The sequence below is a fragment of the Cataglyphis hispanica genome, chromosome 7, assembly GCF_021464435.1.
Source record: "Cataglyphis hispanica isolate Lineage 1 chromosome 7, ULB_Chis1_1.0, whole genome shotgun sequence".
In the NCBI taxonomy this organism is placed as follows: Eukaryota; Metazoa; Arthropoda; class Insecta; order Hymenoptera; family Formicidae; genus Cataglyphis; species Cataglyphis hispanica.
In genome coordinates, this window is record NC_065960.1 from 4,500,950 (window position 1) to 4,522,239 (window position 21,290).

The 21,290-nt window shown below is 33.5% G+C and overlaps 3 protein-coding genes across 3 annotated transcripts in view; 1 reads left to right on the top strand and 2 right to left on the bottom strand.

Moving 5' to 3' along the window:
* The window catches only part of LOC126851120 (agrin-like), a 459,405-nt gene that overhangs the window by 349,594 nt on the left and 88,521 nt on the right, over window positions 1-21,290 (top strand). The window lies entirely within an intron of this gene.
* On the bottom strand, window positions 10,454-12,970 carry LOC126851145 (ornithine decarboxylase 2-like). The gene is made up of 7 exons (XM_050594803.1): window positions 12,787-12,970; window positions 12,610-12,686; window positions 12,145-12,317; window positions 11,710-12,010; window positions 11,377-11,619; window positions 11,060-11,268; window positions 10,454-10,903 (listed from the first exon to the last, which is right to left on the bottom strand). Exons 1-7 carry the CDS (start codon window positions 12,968-12,970, stop codon window positions 10,870-10,872), a joined length of 1,221 nt encoding a protein of 406 aa, XP_050450760.1. The 3' UTR covers window positions 10,454-10,869.
* LOC126851146 (ornithine decarboxylase 1-like) lies at window positions 14,201-17,356 on the bottom strand. Its single transcript, XM_050594804.1, has 8 exons — window positions 17,209-17,356; window positions 16,645-16,889; window positions 16,488-16,564; window positions 16,233-16,405; window positions 15,848-16,145; window positions 15,345-15,584; window positions 15,068-15,276; window positions 14,201-14,958 (listed from the first exon to the last, which is right to left on the bottom strand). The coding sequence occupies exons 2-8, from the start codon at window positions 16,826-16,828 to the stop codon at window positions 14,925-14,927; spliced, it is 1,215 nt and encodes a 404-aa protein (XP_050450761.1). The 5' UTR covers window positions 16,829-16,889; window positions 17,209-17,356; the 3' UTR covers window positions 14,201-14,924.

Consider the following 21,290-nt stretch of genomic DNA (forward strand, 5'->3'; position numbering starts at 1 on the left):
AAAGTGCCGTTAATCATTTTTTTTTTTTTTTTATTTAATATATATGCAAGGGATAATATTATTTTGAGAGATAATTAAATTTGATAGTATAATAGAATATATATTTTATTGTAATTACATATTATATTATAGATCAATTACTGGAATATATTATTAACCCCAATCTCATTTTTAAAATAGATTTATTGGTAATTATATATATATATATATATATATAATAGTAATAATTAAATCTATTAATACTATTTTATAACAGTTATTATGTTATTATTGTCAATATTAATCATTACTATCAATAATTACCATAAATGTTTTTGTTTATTTGACCCGATTGTTAGATCATCTCGTTTATAATCGGCTAACAGATTGCGCAATTAAGACTATAATTAATACCGGAAAGATTCGTCACTGTAATAATGATACCGTGCGATAATTAATTTGTTTTACGCTTCATTAGCGGCTTCGTTCTCGAAAGGTGTATCTCAAGCATTGACGTAAACAGATGCGCCTAATCGTGATAATTAATGAAATTTGATACATCAAAATTTAATGGGGCTTTATCGACATGTATGAGACACTTACTTTATCTTGTCAATAAATATTTGATATTAAATATGTCTTGTTGATAAATATATTTGGTATTATATATATTAACTTAATAGAAGGATTTTAAAAATAATATAAAATTCTAAATTTTATATCCATTTTTATATTCAATTCTCAATTTTATTTAAAAATTAAAATTATTGTACTTTTCAAAAAATTCTATCATCTTAATTTGTAACAAAATAAACTTTTGTTTATAATCCTAATCTACTCATGTTTTGTATATTTATTCACGTGTGTTTTTTGTATTTTATTATTTATTATTTTGTATACGATACATGAATAAAATTCTGTGACAAATTATAGATCGTTATAACATAAGATCTAAGAGCTAAAGGAAATACGTAAACTATCGCAACGTATATATTCCTCATGGAATTGCGTGGAGCCAAGCGATGTAATGCAATGCGGCAATGTTGCACGTATCCGTTCGCAATAATTTACTAAGAGCATAGCTGTATCGCCGCGGACGCATGTGGCAGCAAGCGTCTTCATCCTCCTCCCTTAATCCAAAGACGGCTCTCAATTTACCTCGCCGCAATTTCGCCTTGTCTCTCTCTCTCTCTCTCCTCTCTCCCTCTCCCTCTCTCCCTCTCTCTCTCTCTCTCTCTCTCTCTCTCTCTCTCTCTCTCTCTCTCTCTCTCTCTCTCTCTCACGCGTACGCGCGCGAGTCTCTTCAATTATTACAGCCCGCGAAGCTCGAGGCATTTTCAGAGTGTTTTGACGATAAATGATGGGACAGGCGGCTTGCACACGAGCCGTCGCAGAGACGTTTGCGAGGGGTTGCTGCACACCGACATGCCGCAGCAACATTGTTTTCCCCGTTCCCTCGTACCACCGTCACCATCGCCACCCTCGTCCTTCCCGTTCTCTTCTTTGCTCTGTCTCTCTGTTCAGGCGCAATGGCAACGAAATTTAATACCGCTGCCATTCCTTTTCCTACATGCTATCGCGATTTACAACCGCGCGCGAGAAATGCGACGAAAATCTTGGAATGAAAATATTCAAAAATATTCACGAAATTAACGATTCGTCATTTTAACGCGTCCGCCGATAATTATATCAGCGGTATCTCGGTATATCTCGGTTTTCGTTTGTCTATAATAAGGAAATATCTATATAAAACTATAATATTAGCGATAGATGGATATAGAATATATTTATTTTTTAAGGAGAGAAAAATACATTTATATCATATTATAAATTTGCAATCTTATTTTGCGCGATATTTTTCTAATACATACCGGTGTGTTTCGCAAAGCATCAGTCCTTCTTTATGATTGATCTCCATTCTGTAATATTACTCTTACAATTAGGCTAATTTTAAAATGAACGAATTATATCTTTCTCTGACTTTCGCTCTCTCGTTTTCCATCCCCACGCTTGCAATTATTCCGCCATGCTCGAAAATTTATCTTATAGGATACCGTTTCCGTTACGCGTGCCAGGAACGTTGTTTTCCGTTCTCGGGCGCGACAGCATTTTCGTCTTCTTCGCTCCAGCCCGTCGCGGCCGGAACGTTGCTCCTTGCGAAATTTAATTCCGGGCACCGCGATCCCAACCCCCGACGATGCCACGCGCGGTACGATTTATAACGACATTGAGCCGACGCGTATATTCCGGTATTCGTATAGCGGGCGTAAAGTGAGCGCAATTATACGCGTGATAAACGAGGGAACTACTGCATTCTCCGGTATTATTGCTACTCCCGAGAGAAACCTTACAATACAGCGTGTCTTTTGAATAAGAAAGAGACTTAAAAAAATAATTCTCATATCTATGATAAGATTTCCGAATCTTTAGAAACTAACAATCGAAATTTTAACACTTATATTTCGTTATCAAGAATTATAATTTCTTAATCATAATTAATCAGATTAGATGAACAAAATAAATCTACGGATCTCGGTTTCAAAAATTTTCTGTTTCTCTCTCTATTCGAGAAAAGAATCTTACTTTTATTTTTTTTTTTTTTTTTACCTCGTTAAGGGGTTATTTATACGATGCGCATTGTAGCAATGATCATCCGACTGTTTGGCGAGCAATGCAATTCCGCCATGACCAGCAGTTCTCCTTGTGATTCTACAAGAATGCGTGCGTACGTTGAAAAGATAGCTTTATATTTTCTTACGTGCCTGTTAACATTTTTCCCTTCTCCTTTTACCTGGTTTTGTCGTGGACGGAATCGCGCTGTTCTTTGCGAAATTTAATTCGAACGTTAGGAGGATGTTTATACGAGAGCTTTTTTATGCTTTTAATATCTACGATGAACGAAACGCATCTAGTTCTATTTCTCGTATTTATTCGCCCAGATAAGCTGTTACTCTATTTATCACGATTTTCTTCAATTAATGTATTTATTATTTATTGATGTTAATCTACATTTCAGAATGTTTTATGTATTACTATTTATAATTAAAGATTTCGTTTGGGCAAAGGAAAAAAAAACATAATTTATATGAAAATATATGCATTATTCTTTATCAAATATTGAGTTTGATAATTTTTTAATTTATATGAGCTAATATTTATGTATCTTATCTTTAATATGTAATACCTAAAATCGTAAAGAGGCGAGACAGATTTCGTCTTAGATCCATTTCGCTTTTTCTTTCTGTCTACGTAATCATGTTGCACCGTATCATTAATTTACAATGTATTTGAGATATTTATACAGAAGAAAACGAGAACATCGTTTTCTCTTCGCTATTCGTGTCTTCGAGTTTTACCGTTTTTTCGTATTCCGTTCTCATTCGCTCATTTTCCTTTATCCTTCTATGCCTGTTCGTAGCGGAAACGCGTTTGTGCGAAATTTAATTCCGGCACTCTGGTTCCGGGCCCCCTTAGCTTCTCCACGATTTATAACGACACTGAACCAGTACAGTAGTCGCGTATTCGTGCATAGTAAGTTTCGGTATTGTTGCGGCTATACACAGCGCGTGTAATATCACCGTGATATATCGCCTGTGATCCACGGGGCACCTCTATAATATTACCTTCCACGGCAATTACGACGGGATACTTCCGAATGGCTAGACGCGGTATTATTGCAGTTTGTTTGCTACAGTACGGGGAAAACTGAGATTAGATTAGACCAATTATATATGAACGTGTTCTGTGAACGAGCGAGCGAGAAACTGCATATGAATGAATGGATGATCTAGGACTAAGTAACTAGTCTGATTACTTAATTATGAATATGAAACGTAGTAGGATGCGCGCGATATACTTTGATAGAAAATCTTTTTGAAATATTTCCGCATGATTACGGCCAAAAATTCGCGTATATATTTTAGAAATATATACGCGAATTTTTTGCCATAATCACTAAAAATTGCAGTAAAAAAAAAATAAATAAAAAGAAATGATATTTATATTTCATTCCCGAAAAATCAATATTAGCTCATCGTATATTCTCTAAATTTTAAATCCATAATTTCTGTTTACGGTTTCGTCTCTTGATATATCACAAATAAATAGATCTATGAAAATAAGCAAAATTTGGTTATTTACGAACACGGTACATGATTTGCGCATATGTAAACATTGAGACGATTGAGCAAGCAGAAAGTTGCTTTTTAAAAAAGATTCGTTTATGATCTTCGAGGCTGCCTGTCAAAGCCGCGGAGTATGAGTGTCACGAGTATTTCATTCACGTCGTGATAGTGTCACCCAATTTCATATCTGCCCAAAATGCTGCGGATCTCGTACCCTTATTCTTATCCTGCTCTTGTTTGCCCTAGTTTTATCCTCTACCAGTTTTATCCTTCACCAACAGACTTATCCTTTACTCTGGTTTTATAAAAAAAGTACACAAAAATGAAAGATAGATTGATATCTGAAGATATAAGCATAATCGATTTTCAATGGAAATTATGTTCTTTGATTCAATTCAAAGATTTAATTAAAAGATATTAATAATTCAGTTAAATGATATCAATGTTTAAGGATAATTGTCATTGTCACAAGAATACGTATTGTCAATCTTATTAATCTATCAATCATCAAGAAGTTTCTATTTATGATTGATGCTTAGTGTGTACAAATTATTAATCGTTCAGTAAAACTGACATGCATTTACTGATCGATTTGTAGTCTTTCGCTGATATCTCGTTACCAAACTAAGTCAAATATAATATAATGAGAATAAAATAAAAAAGAATATAAATATTCTATGAATAGGAGCAGATATTTATAAAGCATGTGTAATGAATATATAATGCAGACAGATATTAATAATTAAAGCGATTTTTACCAAATATTTCTTATGATGTTAAAATTCTTTTACTTATTTTATAAAAGTATTCATGAAATAATTTAACACACATATACTCTCATGAATTGCCTAATTAAACTCTTTTTATTCTTTATTTTCTTGCTGATGCATTTATCTCTTTATACGTCATCTGACATAAAAACTTTATTAATAATTTGAAGTAAAAAGAAGAAAATGTGTACTCACCTATGTGTGTATGTGTGAGCCGTATATTCTACGTATACATATATCCTCTACGTATATGTACTAAAGAAATATCTTTAGTAGACAAGTTTACTGCCAATCGATAAGTTGCAGTTCAAGAATATCGCACAATGTTTCTTCCTTTTTCTTTCTCATATTCAATAAAGATATGCAGTAACCTTGTACTTTAAGAATCAACGTCAAATGCGTTCACCTGCCAAAAATATTTGTGAATGATTTATAAATATTAAAGTATATTTACGCGCTTTCGCATGATGGTAATCTTGATTATATTTTATAAATTTGCACTATACGTACATTTTTACATATGACAACGCATTAAATATAATGTAGACAACATTCGTCGTCGACATTCCTATACGGAGGCCGACTCCTCGGGGACGCGGCATAAAGTGGGATATTCCACAGAGAATATCCAGGTGATGTGATTTTCTAAAATGGAAAGGTACGGTCGAAGCAAGAATAAATTACGCGTCCCGGAAATTTCGACAAATTTTATACCAGCCGTCTTAATCCATTTTCGGGTGTAAGTTTCCATAAGAGAGCCTGAATTATTTGCTCCCATAAAGACTTGTCCTCTTTACGTTTTCCTTTCCATTGTAAGCATTTCTTTCTTTTATAAACGTTCTTCGTCGTCTTTCTGTTTTTCACTTTGCTCGTACATTCATTCTTCTCTCCTGTACCTGCTCCTTTGACCCTTCTTAATTCTGAAAAAAGCATTTTTCACGTGATCCAAGGACTCAACCGAGTTTATGTGCAAGATATATTCGTTAGCAATAATCGTAGCTCTTGTACGAATTTATAAAAAAGCTTAGCGATTTAATTTCGCACATATACACATACACACATTATATATTATACAAAAGTTAGTATAATTTTTTTCGAGTTATAAATATTGAATATGTTTTTGAGTTGTAATTTGACGGCAAGTTTACGGCAGTTTTGTCAAATTAATTTCGCAATAATTTATTCTGTGATTAATTTTGCTTGGATAAGATACAGTTCAGATAAGTAAATTACTTCCGTTTAGACAGATGTTTCGAAAGCATTTGACACGGAAAAAAAAATGTGTAAAATTGTTTCCACAGATAACATTCCGTTTTCACATATCTATCGGATTTTAGTGGCATCTTGTGTACACGATGTTTCTTTATCTTCTAAACAACATTTACCGAACAAAATATATAAAATATTTTGCATTGAGAGACTTTTAATCGCTTGATATCTAAAGATTAATAACAAAGATACAAAATCATCCCGACATTAACCATTTGCCTCAAGAAAAATAAGACAATAAAAGATGATAAGACAGACGATATGATCTCGTATAACATCTTGGAAAATCTTGTTAGAATTGTTACACGAGATCAATTCGTATACATATTCCCTCGTGTAGCACTCGCTATTTTTCAGTCGGTCTCTTTATATTTACATCCAGATATATTATCGGCAAGCGAGAAGACACGTTCAAGCCGCTTAGACAGCTAATGCAAGTGTTCTACTCACAGAATGTATACTTTGGCACGCGAGATGGTGTAAGTAAGACCGAGAAGAAAGGAGATAGAGAGCTATGGAGAGCTCAAATTCATGTTAGAAAAATAGCGAAAATTTTTACAGCGAAGGGGCCGTTTACCTTCTGGCGGCGAATAAGATGTTCGATTCCGAGACGTTACTTTATTTTCCTCAAACGTTTGCTCGCGCCAAAGTGGCCCTCCTCCTCCTCCTCCTCCTCCTTTCTCTTGCGTTTGGTTGAAACATCGCTCGATGTCGAGCACTATTTGGATATGAAAATTCCGGCGGGGGGGGAAAGAGAGAGTCGTAGTCCCTTGTAACGAGTCTCCGAGGCGAGCTCGCCTTATGAACAACGGTCGGCCGACAATTCTCTTGAGAACCGTGGAAACGCGCCAGCCGACGAGCAGGGACGAAGCGATCGGAAGGGATGACGCGTCAGCCACGGAAGCGTTGCTCGGGGTAAATAGCAATTAGGTACGTCGATTCCTTTGATCCGCCATTCTGCGCAGCGTCAATCCCTCTCTAGAGACTCTCGGGATGAAAAGCGCGAATGTACGTGGTTTTTCTATCGCGAGGATCTTTCTCGAAATTCACTGGCGTCGCGTGATAGAGGGAAAACACTGATTTCGACGCTTTTGATTCAATACGCAGACTGCGAACAGTTGGCGCTTGAGATTTATTGATTTATCATCAAAAACAGCTCGCTTAATTTAACGTCAGTCATATGATTTCCAGCAATGCGCATTTTTTATTGTTAGATTATTTGTAGTATATATATATAATGTTTAAAAAATTATGCAATAAGTTATCAATGAATTATTATAAATATTAATAATTGCAATTGAATTTTATGTTCTACGTTTTACATCTAAAATAAGAACCGCGTTAATAACACACGTAATCATATGTAATATGGCTAAATTAAGCTGATTGCATTTTCATAAAAGATGTTGACGCGCGTGCCCGTTGATTCACAAAATCCACAACGATATTTTTAAGCATAAATAACAAGCTGAAATGCTGCGCATTTTATTAAAGCCCCGCGTTTGTCGTGAATTAATTAAATGAAATTGTGTTACAATATTTTTTGATATATAATAATATGTATTTCTTGTATTGAAGTATTATAATAATATTTCAAACGACTCGCACACCAAGTTACCCACATAATATACCAGGTCTCGGCCTGTCAGTTGAAATTACAAATAAATAGCCAGAGCCATTGTTTTATTTGTCAAACTTTGTAATACGGGCGAACAGTATACTCTACAATATCATAAAGTCGTCCGCGTTTTATAGGTAAAAATATTCACAGAGAGAAGTTAGAATATTTAACAATTAATTATATAAATAATACTTGCTGAAATATGAAACAAGCAGAAATAATTATGTAGAAATGAAAGTAATGGAAAATCAGTATTAACAAAGCTTGCAACATTATAGCATAATGCCAAACGATATGAAAATCGTAAAATAAAAAATATAGAAATATGCTTAATGTTAAAATAAATATGTTGTATAATTTTTTTGCCGAAAGATCAATTACAAAGACTATCTAATTGGCAGGCCTAGTGACTGTGACATTATGCGATTTGGAATAATTCTATCATGTAAAAATAAATTATATGTTTTATACATTATTAGCAATTGCAGTATTTTCTTTCAAGAAAAACATTATCGATGACACATGCCTTACTTAGTAAATAAATTAATAAATACTTTATATTGTATTAGATTCAATTTTGCATTTATTTTTAATATTATAATTTATAAGTGTTTTTTCATTCGTTTATTTTTTCTTTTAATAAAACTTGAGCAACGTAAAACTATGAATGTTTGTTGATGACGTGGATATTTTGCTTATGCAGTTTTAATGTGAAATGCGTAGAATAAATTCAATGAATCTTATTTAACAATCATTTTTTTTATGTGAATTCTGTGCTCGAATCCTTGTGAATCTCGCGGGGAAGCGTGCATGTATTACACAACGGGCTATCGGAATGGAACAAATACAAATCTCGGAGCGGAGAGTGTGTCCGCGCACGGCGGCCGACTATTGATTCAACGTGACCACAATTCAGGGTTATAAAGCAGCGTCATTCACAGTGTGACGCGCATGAAATTGGTCCTCCGAAAATACAACTCTGGTCGAAAAAAACGTGAAAGGGGCGGTCGATGGAATCGGCGCGAGCCTTCGTAACCCCGATTCTTAATCCGTCGCCACCCACGTGTATTTGCAGTGGGTTGACAGCCAATTCGCCATTTCTCCGTGAAAACTGCGGTGAAGCCAATCAAGCCGCATGCCGAAAAGAGAGAATGAGAGAGACAGAGAGGGAAAATAGAACGCGAACTGCGGTTAACTCTGTTGGATCCACGAATGCAAAGGGTTAATCCGGAGAACTCAGCTTGCGATAGATCTCCGCCGACTGTAATCCACCCTTATCTCTCATATTCCCCTCATATCGCCGGTGACCATATTTTCCCGCTGAAGTTCTGCCACGTAATCCAGTAAGCGATTTTTGCACTACGTGCATTTATATAGCGGAAGGTCGCTCCGGATATAGAATCGATATTAATAACAGGATGAATGAGATATACGTGAAGTCTTTGTAGAACAGCAAAAAATTTCTATATAAAATCATACAATTTTATGCAATACTTTGGAATTTTCATCAGATCTTTCCACTCTTCCACGATAAAAGATTGAAACAAATTTATTCTCAACTTTAAGTATGTCAATGTAGCGATTTCTCGACTAGACATATACGGCGCTCTGCGTCGTGTGACCCGACGCGAAGTAGAGCATGCCCGAATGAGTAAAAAGTTTGTCGAACACTAAAGGAAACTCATCTTGGTATCGGCTGGATGCGAGCGGGGTACTGACGATGGCGGCGGATATTGGAGCATTTGTCAGCCACTCGAGTATTAGCGGGTGTAGCTACCAAAGCGGGTATATACTTATTAGCGGCGCGCTTCTATGCATGGCGGCGTGCCAACTAGTTACCGGACCGACCCAACGGGTCGTAAAGGTGAAGTCCGAACGCGTACCCGAACCCGGAAACCCGTCTATGCATACTTAGTGCCCCGTTCATGTCGACAGCGAGCCAGTTTCCTCGGGTCAAAAGCGAGGGAGAAGGGAAAAATGTGCCTCGCGAAATCGATACCCTAATAACGGTATCCTGAAACGAAAAATCGATTTAAAGATTAAACAATTAATTAAAAGTTAAATAATTGATTAAAAGAATTAAATAATTTAGAAAATATTAAAGGAATTATCTCTGTATATTTGAAAGTTGCTGTAAAATTAAAAGAGATTACAGTTGTTTACTTTACGTAAAATCAAATACAATAACCTCAAGGAACGATTTTTGTAAATAATAAACAATTCTTTGTGCTATTTAATTCTCGAGCGATTTTTACACGAATTTATGATAAAAGTGAAAGAAAAAGAAACGCTAATCAATGTCAATGAATCGAGTGGGTCTTTCGTAGATCTCGATGAATTATGGAACGATTTTTCGGTCGTGTTTTGGGTCTCATTAAAAGAAATGCAACTCGGGATGAAGTTGAACTTTTTATGATTTATCCACTCTTGTCACTTCTTATTTTTATTGCTGCTCGGTTTATTGTTGGAAATAAAGTTTAGCGGGATACTGTTATAATGTAATGTAACCCAGTCATGTGTATGTAAATACGAGATTATTTATGTCATTCACATAAATCACCTGCACTTTTGTGCACATTCGCTGAAAGCTTATTGTGCTGTACTCATGTATTTAATTATTACAGCATTCTTATTTCACGTGTATTATAAAAAAACATTAATTATATAAAACTTGTTTATATAAACTTGCTTTATTTAGCGCGTGCTTACAGACGTCATAACAAGATAAAGATAAAAAAGACACACATTGATAAATTATCATAATAAACGCGTATTCCAGACTCGTACAAAAATGTCACCGCAATTGCTGATAAAATTGTACAGTCGATATAGTGTACATACGTCTGCCTACGCACAAAAAACTTTGCGAAACCTCCAGTAAATATGCCTATTTTTCTTTCTTCTGTTTCTCCCTCCACGTTTGTTCTCTGCTCTGTTTTTTTATTCTCTCTTTTTCCTGCTTCAACCAGAAATCATAATCATAACGTTTTTCGGTAAACTTTACCGTAAAATAGATGTCGAATTTCTTTGACAATAGTAGTATATTGTACTATATTATTACTACATAAAATTATTTAATATGTTGTTTCTCAAAATAAAATGCACTTTACTTTTGATTAATTTCCTTCAAAAAACTTTCCCTGAAAATATTAATATATTATTATAGAGAGAAGAAATGCAAATATATATATATATATATATATTTGTTTTATAATTTAAATAAATAAATATATAATGTACTCTTTCAAGCATGCAAAATATCATTTTCAAGTAGATATCTTTTTACGAATACTGACCATTGAGTCTTTCTAATAAATGGTTTTACATCTGGGATCGGGAATCCATTGAATGTATTGGAAAGAGCTAACGTGTAAGCACCCATCTCTCTCCATACTAACCAGTCACCTATATAAAGTTCCGGCAATAACACATTTTTAAAAATGAGATCATGCGAATCGGCGGTCGGTCCCCATAAATTCGAAAGGAATTTTTCATCGCTCATCAGCTGCAATATTATATTAATTCGATAATTATGTACTTTCCGCAATTATCATTCTTCGTCATATTAAATAGTTGCTTATATAATAAATTAAATAGTAAATTATATAGTTACATTGAAAGGTAATTCTGGGATTCTGGCCTGCAGACCCAACAATTCGTCTAAAAACGAATTGTACACGCCGCAATTCATGTAATACATTCTCATCAATTCGCCATTTTCGGAAACAGTAAGCTTTTTCGAATGTAAGTAAGAGGCTAAAGTAAAATTCGAACCTACGTAATAGCGTCCAGGCTCACTGATGACTCTTATAGTGGGATCGAGATCCTTGATCGCGCTGTTAATAATATTGGCCAACTAAAGAAAAAAAAAAAAAATAAACGAAACGCAAGTGTCAAAAACAGTATAAACATTTTTGTTAAATATAGAAATATTTATTGTACATACCACATCGAGATCTTCGCCGCACACGCTCATGAATCCACCGCCGATATCGATCAGCTGTGTATCTTCGCAGCCGATCGATTTGGCGTAAGCGATTAATTTTTTACATATTTTAATCCCTCTACGATAGGCATCTAGTTCTAAGCACGGGGTACCGACGTGAAAACTGAAGCCGTGTAAATTCAAGCCGAGATTCTTCGTATATTTTATCAAGCACCTAGCTTCCTCTCGGGGATCGCAACCGAATTTTGTTCCTAATGATATCAGCGTATTTTTTGCGTCACAGCGTATGCGTATCACGATTCTATTCAAGTCATATCAATCAAATATACATATATTAATGAAAAATAAAACGACACAGAAAACCATTCAAATAATTATATATAATCATAAATAGAATGAATAATAATCATGAATAGATTTTGCTCTTAAACTTACTTAGCTTCGGGGAAATAATCTTTAATTTTTACCAACTCAAGTTCACTATCGATCGTCATTTGTTGGACACCTACTTTTCTTGAATATTTTAGATGAGACGGCAATTTTGTTGGATGCGCAAAAATGATCCGTTCGCCTTGCACGCCGTACTGCATTACGTGCGCTATCTCTTGCTGTTAAAACGTCATTATTCTTAATTAACTTTGCAAATTATTAGACAGTTTGTTAATTTACGCAGACCTTATATGATATGAATACGAGATATAAAGAGAAATATTATGTGTCTAAAATATTTTAATATTCAATTTTTTCATCTTTCTTAGTTTAAATTAATAGAATATGTTGATGAAATAGAATAAAACTTGTATAAATAAGGCTTAGTTTTATAAAACTTGTGTAAACATCAAAGATTTAGACGTTTTATATCAAGTTAAAATTTTTGTAACGGAAATAAAATTTGTTTACCTTAGACGCACAATCGAAACAACCGTTTAAAGCCGCCAGGACTTTAATTACCGTCGGGTTTGAATTGCATTTGATCGCTAAAATTTGAAAATGCGTGTGTGAATGCGATATTGCTCTTTTCATAAAAATATTTCAAAAGAAAAAGAACAAAGAATGTAATAAATTTCATAAACATACCATAGTGTGGAATAACTTTAGGCATTTTAGTTATCCATTCGTGATGTCGTTTAATAACATCACCGATATCTGCTATATAAAAGGCATCTTCTGGCTTTTCAATCTTTATTATATCTCTAATGATATCCATGTCATCTACACCATCGTCGATGACTTTTATTTCTTTAAAATTAAAATGTGACATGATAAAACTATATAAACATGCAGAAAAATTATCCACCAAACTCTTTTCTGTGGGAAAAATAAATAAATATTTTAAATTTTAGTTAATATCGTATTAATTGTTATATATAACATAATTATATTACGTAAATTCAGCTTAATGAATAAATATCAATTATGACAATTATTTTATTCTGTGTAATATATATTTCTTTAAACTGATTTAAAAGAAAATAATTTGGATAATACTTACAGATTTCAATATGTTAATTTCCAGTTGTCGTCATACATATGTTACAATAAATATTGATATTCGCGGATTAGAGAAGAGAAGATTTAAAAAAGAGAGTCAATTTAATCAAAGTTTCTTATGAGGAATAATTACATTTGTTTGAACTTTTCTGGTCTTTTTGATAGATTTTAATTTATAAAAGCATTAACTTTTTTAAAATGTGTAAATTCACTGTCTGTCAATTCACTACATGGCACACTCAAATAATTAGCCACAGTATCGGCATTATATATATACATTCTTCTGTTCTCTATCTTCCTCTTTCTCTCCGTCTTATCTTCATTTTTCCAAATACTGTGATAAGATTATATTTATTATCCACACATTTTTAAAAAGTAGGCTAATGTTCTTTATTTTATTGAAATTTTTTGTAAAAAAATAATTATGATTTGTATGGATTGGTCGTTTCAAAAGATTCTGGTTTTCAAAAACGCTATTTTTTATTTATTAAGACATGAATTTAATGACATTAATCATCTGTCATTTTATTGTATATGTCATGTTTGAGGCGACTGAATATGTGTTGATTACAGTGTCGGCATACATTCTTTTGCTTCGTATCACCGTCTTTCTTCTTATCTCTATCTTTTTTGTGTAAATCAATGTAAATCAATGTATCATATTAAATTAGAAAAGTTCAACATTGTTTGAATAGATAAGAATATTTCTCAATTAATCCATAATTAGTTGCGCTGTTATCTGATTAAATATTATAACACAACGAATATCTTATCAACCAATTTCGAGTTTATTTCTATCGCTATCGAAATCTCATAACTTATTTAATTATTTATTACGGAAACTAAGTTATTTCATTCGATTAACCCGGGAAAAAAAATTTAAATCTAATTATATGTAATTTTGCAGATATAATTATATATTAATTTTTTTTACCTAATTTAATCATATATAAATGGCAATATATATAAATACATGATACAATTATATATTTTTAAATATAATTAGATCAAATCTCTCATATGTAGAAGAATATAGTGCTAAAATAATATTTTAAAAAATTTTTATTTTAATTATTAAACTCTATTAAATTATTAAAATCTATTTTGAAATATAGACTCGAGAGAGATAAAGCAGAGAACATCATTTGTGTAATTTACGTAGTTAGCTAAATTATTACATAGTTAACTACATTATTATTACGTAATTTTTAATAATAAATAATTAAATTGTCTAAAATCCAAAACATCATTAGCCTTGTTTAACGCGAAGCAATTTGATGACTTCCTAAATTTTTTGACTATAGCGTATGTTATACATGTGTATGTTGTATATGTGTTGAACACAGTGTTGGCATACATTTTTTTGCTTTGTACCACCTCTCTTCTTATCTCTATCATTTTTTCTTTTAAAATATCATGATACTATGTATATATTACTTATACTTTTGATGTAAATCAATATATCATATTAAATTAGAAAAGTAGTGTTTGATAATATGTTTTAATTAATGCATAATTAGTTTTGCTATCACCTGGTTAAATTCATTAGATATCAAGTACACACGTCGCAAAGTCTAATTTAATATTTTTTATGGACTATAAAAAACTAAATTCATAATACAATTAATTTTATTTTTAACGAAGCTTTATCTTTCATTATAAGAATTTATTCTATTATTCTCATTAAATTGTATTGCTCGATGGATTTTTGCAGAAAGGAATTCTTACATAGAATCAATTTGCGCTTTAAAATTTTCCCTGTAAACATAAATTATACAATAATTTAATTGAAAGCTATGTGGGCATTATCGCACGAACGAATAATATTATTATTCAACTATATATTTCTCGTTTTTTCGAGACTAACCATTGACTCTTCCTAATAATTGGTATCACAATGGGGATTGGGAATCCATTGAATGTAGTAGCAACTGCTATAGAGTAAGCACCCATATCCTTCCAAATCAACCAATCGCCTATTTGAAGCTCGGGCAACATCACTTCCTTAACAATTAAATCGTACGAGTCGGCAGTCGGTCCCCATATACTTGAAAGGAATTTTTCGTGGTTTACTGGCTACGGTGGATGAATCGACAATTATTTTCTATTAAAGAATGATTTTGTAAAATCAAATTTAGAATTACCTCGGAAAGCAATAGCGGGACTCTAGCTTGTATACCTAACAGTTCATCTATAAAAGAACTGAACACACCGCAATTTATGTAATACATTCTCATCGTTTCGCCGTTCTTTGGAATAATTCTCTTGGAATGCACAAATGCAGTCAAAGTGAAGCTGGAAGTTACGTAGTAACTTCCTGGTTCCGCGATGACTCTTATACTAGGATCAAGATCCTGTATCGCATCGTTGATAATAGTGGCGAACTAAAAGATTTACGAAAAATGTCATCGACAACAATGAAAATCTTCTACAGTCGATGTTTTACATTAAAAATTTGGAAATTATGTACAATCTTTTTTTAGGATTTATTTTTTATTATTTGTTTTTTAATATTAATTTAGATCCTGTTTTACTTAATATTTTTTTTTTTAATTTAACCATCAATGTTCTAATTTAATAAAGTTCTCTAATGTAAAGGAAAGATAAGGAAGATTTTGAAAGAAAATCTGAGAAAATCCAAATATACCATATCGACATTTGTTCCACTCTCTCCGGGAAATCCACCGCCGATGTCGATCATCTGCACATTCTCGTGTCCAATTGCTTTGGAGGTGTTAATTAATTGTTTGCACAATTCGATCCCTCTTGCGTAAGCCTCCATCTCTCCGCACGGGCTACCGACATGGAAACTGAAGCCGTATAGATTCAAATCGAGATGTTTCGCGAGCTGTATCAAACTCATAGTTTCCTCGGATTCGGAGCCAAATTTCAATCCCAATACTACCGGCGTATTCTTCGCATCGCAGCGTATACGTATAACGATCCTATTGCAGAAAGAGAAAGCCTCGATCGAAACAGATAGAAAATACACATCATAAAAAAATCAATTAAAGATATATCCGGTGACTCACTTAGCTTCGGGAAAGAAATCCTTAATTTTAAACAACTCGCTTTCACTGTCGACTGTCATCTGCTCGACTCCCATCTTTTTGGCGTACTTTATGTGAGACGGATATTTGGCAGGATGCGCAAAAATAATTCGATCACCGTGCACTCCGTGTCGCATCACTTGCTCTATTTCTTGCTGCCGTAAATATAATATTATTTTTATTTCGAGATAATCTAAACTATATTAGATAATTGAAGAATGACTCAAGAATTCTTACCTTGGATGCACAATCAAAACCGGCATTCAAAGCCGCGAGAACTTTTATTATCATTGGATCCGGATTGCATTTAATTGCTAAAATTTGGAATAGATTGAAAGTCTTAACATTGTGTGTAAACATATTACTAAAAATGTAAAAATAAAAAATATGTTACCAAAGTGTGGAATGACTCTAGGCATCTTGGTAATCCATTCTTGATGCTTTTGAATGACGTTACCGATATCCACAATATAGAAGGCTTTTCCGTGATCTATCGTAGTACTAGTCATAGTCCTTATAATATCCATATCATCCATCGTATCGGCAAAGATTTTTATTTCATTAAAAGTAGTTGCCATGTTGAAATATATACAAAATAATGTAATACTTCAATGAAATATTGAATACACGATGTTCTTTCTAAAAGATTTTAAATAATTAATTATTTAATTTGACATGTTTACATGTTATATATTTTTATAAAATTGAATAAAACATATAAACAACTGTTTGTGTAAACATGTTATGTATTTTTATTAAATAACGTGGTTATATAAATATAGTTATCGAATTTTTTAATAAACTCTGATGTCAAAAATAAAAATGAATGTGTGTGTATAATATGAGTTTATTGTATATTGAATATATTTTAAAGTTTATTAATTAGCTTAGATTGTATTTTGTACAACAAATATGTAAATTATTAGCAGGTAAAATATAAAGAAAAGAATTGACTTACTGCACTTTGCTTGAAACCGAATCTGAAGCTCTCGCTAAACGCACTAAATTTTCGCTAAATACACATAAACACTAAAATGTTTTTAAAATATTGTACACCTTAGAAGTAGATTTTACAAATAATTTATGTTATGAGCGAGATCTTTTATATATCCACACTTATCGATGCCACTTACGTGAGTGGAAAATAAGAGCTATTAGAAATAATATATTACTTTTACGCTTATTGCTTCTAATGGACAAGTACAGAATTTTAACAAATGGCAAGACACGTATCTGCAAGACAAACGTATTGTGACAGGAAACAATAAACGCATTTTGAAGCATATTTTAACGCTTCTTATATATTTGTTTTGTTTTTCTTATTTCAAAGTAAGCATATAATCATTAATATGTTTGTCCATATTTATTTATTTATATTTATATCTATTTTTTGAAACAAAAAAAAATTTTTTTAGTTATTGTACGTGCTCGTCCATAAGTGCAATGACTTAACATTTAATGACTCACGTTGAAAGATAAGAAAAAAAGAGGAAAATTACATTTTTCCTCTTATTTAAAAATAAAAATAAAAAATTTCTAAAAATAAACTAAAAAAAATTTTCTCTCAGTCAACTCCGTCATAATCCTCTATCAACATTCATGAAAATATCGATGCATTCAAAAGACAGAGAGAAAGGGAGAGAGAGAAAAAAATTGTGTATAAAAAATAGTGTAATAATCATGCGACCACTTTAAATATTCTGTTTTAAATGTATTTTTCTTATTTCTTCATGCAGTCATAAGAGTTAGAACGCTTTATTTACACGATCTATTTTCAACATCATTATAAAACTTATATTCCATGCTCTCTTAGTTTGTTCAAGAATCCTGTTCTCTTATACTTCGTTAACAAGTTTTACAATAAAACTTGGTGCACAAAACTCCACAATGAAACGCGTTTCCGTTACTGCTGGTCGTTCTATTATGTGTCCGTGTATGATCGTCATTTTCATAAAGAACGAATGACATAGAAAATTCTTAAAATCATATTGCGTTCACGTATTTACTAGTTAACTAGCTGAGTGTCTCGTTTTAAAACAACACGTAGCCCAAAGCCAGTCGTTCTCGGCGATGGTTTCTAAGAAGAGAGAAAAAAACGAGAGGATGACATCCTTGCTGGAATATTTCGAAGAGACTGAAGGTGAAAACAACATAATCGTTTGTATATGCGAATTGGAAACCAAAACATGGTCGTAAAATTGGGAAAGACACAACTGAAAGATTGATAAAAAGATTAGAAAATAATACACGGAAAATGGATCGTAGCGTCGACTATAAATCTAGAATTAAACCGGAGGAAGAAATCGACGCACGTTCCGGGAATACAAGCCGGGTCGGGTGGGTAGTGGCAGCGGACTTCCTGCAGTCGGACGTGCCGCGACGTACAATCACCTCCGCAGTGGCGGAAGCTGGGAAAGGTCGGCCTTGCGAAGTAGACGACGTCGCTTCGACCTTACCTCACCCTCTTCACTCTCGATGACTCTTGGGATTTGAATTTTACGGCGGCACACGAGGACACTCTCCCCTTCTTTCGGTTGATCCTCGCACTTTTCAGGTGACTCGCAAACGAAAGAGAAAAGTCTAAGTTTCGACTTGTTAATCTTAAATACTGTTCTCCTCAACATTATAGAACATGATAAAGTTATAAGTTGAGATAAGAGTAAATCTTTTCATTTTTTCGCGATCATAAATTTATATTATTAATTATATTAATTTTATTATATTAATAATTTATATTTATATTATAATTTATAATATAATATATAATTAAATAAAATATTATATATAATTATATTATAATTTATATTTATATTATAATTATATGTATTCTTATTTATATTATATATATATAATTATTCTCATAAAATACTAATCATATTTGTTGTAAAAAATTTACGGAGAAACGATCTCGATTCGTAGATTTGAAGAGTATCGATCACATGTTTGAACAAAAAAATTATATTCATAGACGTATTTTTGTTAAATACCGTTTACACGCACATAGACGAAGAGATTTCGATATCCCTGCGGACTTTCCTCGCATTAATCAACGTCACGCACGCGTCTGATAACATTTGTCGAAGGCACAATGTCATGAAACCATTCCTTTGATATTCGTTAGTACGTCACACGTAATATCCGCTAGACGGCCGATGATGGATTTGACGCTCTCGCAGATTGCCGTATCGCGCCGGACGATGTCTGTGTGTGTGTGTATATATATATATTTTTTTTATACGACGAAAAACATTGCAATACATAGGCGGCGCGCCCCGATACGTCCGCGATACGTAAAATTGCACGCGTTGTTGGCAGCTGTCGCCATCGGCCAACCATTCCGGTTATTTTTGTCCCGGTGTTTTTGACGCGACGATTTGGCCGATTCGCCCGGCATGATAGTCGCCGATTGATTATTTATCGATCCGCCGTCGTGAGCATCAATTCGTACGAGAATATTTGGCACGTTTATTCATCGAGCTGAAGATCCGCATGCTACACATCGAAAATCGCATGCTTTTCATTCTTGACTCGACACGGGATTTCATTAAATCGGATTTAACGGTTTATTGTTATGGTAAAAAGAGCACGGATCGGAGCTCTATAAAAAAAAAATTTTTAATGAAAAGAACAGTTGAAAAAGCATTCAATCTGGATATTATCTATATAAACGTATGGAAAAAATCAATATATTTTTTTAGACATGTCAAAGTATATATATATATATATATATATATATATATATATATATATATATATATACAATATATATGAGTATAGTTGCTAAGAAAGTTGGACGATAAATCTGAAGAACATCCGCGTGTAACATTGTTAATAGTGCTTCTTGGGTGCAATTTCGCCATCTGCCGATCACGTTTTCGGAAAGCGTTGAAGCACGATCGTAGTTTCACAAGCCGTAGTATTTCCATACAGGCGCGCCGGCTCGCGAAATAATGAAGAAGACCCTCTCTTGCGAAAACGCGCCACGTCTCTTGCATGAATATCCTGCTGGTTCGCCGTCATTAAAAAGGCTTACGCTACTTTCAGCTTAAAGACGACGAGGACAAGAGCTAACAAGACCGGAACTTTGTACTACGAATGCAAGTTCGGAAGAGACAACCCCTCCCCACCCCCTCCCCCGTAATACGTTTTACGTTTCGGGGTATAAGACTCTCGCTGTTAAAGCCGAGTTCAGAACTTGTCGAGATGCTGGCTGGGAAGTCGAGAATGGTGTACACGTGATCGGGATATGCGACGGACACGTTCGCGTTTCAGCGACAGCTTGGCAGTCACCGCAGACGGCGCATACTTTCCGCAGCCTTAGTTAGTGGTGAATTAACCCCTTGTACTCTCATCTCTGCGCTCGGTATCACGTTCCTTATCTTATTAACCCCGCGTTCACACTTTCCGGGGAAAAAGATAGCGATGTGTTAGCTCTCGAAACAAATTTACTAAACTTATTACATTTATCGTATTTTCTTTTCCTCCTTTGTCTTAATTATTCTGAGAATAAATTAATTTGACGTTGTTCGATTCGATGATTTATAATTAAATAACCTTAGAGGATATCATGTAAAAAATGAAAAATAATATTTTATTACACTAAAGATTAATATAAATGATACGAATAATAAAATTAATTAATTAATTATTTATAACTTTCTGTTTCTTTTTTTCTCTTTTGGAAAAAAATCCCGAGAGATAGTTTGTGTGTAATAGAACACGCTTTGATCGTGTTCTTGAACCATTCAAAATCCGCACGTTGGGCAGCCAATCGCGCAACAAACATATATATACACACACACACACACACATCATCGCACATGTTACCTCGCGGTCGATCAAGGGATCCGTAAACGGCGTGAGCGGCATGCTACGATATTCGCGAACTAATTCAACGTTGTTCCCGCCGTAAATCGCGTGACTTCGGTCCGCCAACGACTTCTTGGACCAGTTTAATAGGTATGTTGCTCACGTACGCTCCGAATGCACAACGCGGGTCGTCTATCGGAGGCGCGGGAGCGAGAGAAGCACAATAATTGG

Coding starts and splice junctions, on each gene's coding strand:
- LOC126851146 (XM_050594804.1), bottom strand. CDS start 16,828: ATGGCAACTACTTTTAATGAAATAAAAATCTTTGCCGATACGATGGAT. Junction 16,565..16,644: donor TAGAGTCATTCCACACTTTG/GTAACATATTTT, acceptor TCCAAATTTTAG/CAATTAAATGCAATCCGGAT. Junction 14,959..15,067: donor ATTATTAGGAAGAGTCAATG/GTTAGTCTCGAA, acceptor TTATGTTTACAG/GGAAAATTTTAAAGCGCAAA.
- LOC126851145 (XM_050594803.1), bottom strand. CDS start 12,970: ATGTCACATTTTAATTTTAAAGAAATAAAAGTCATCGACGATGGTGTA. Junction 12,687..12,786: donor TAAAGTTATTCCACACTATG/GTATGTTTATGA, acceptor TTCAAATTTTAG/CGATCAAATGCAATTCAAAC. Junction 12,318..12,609: donor GTTTCGATTGTGCGTCTAAG/GTAAACAAATTT, acceptor ACGTTTTAACAG/CAAGAGATAGCGCACGTAAT.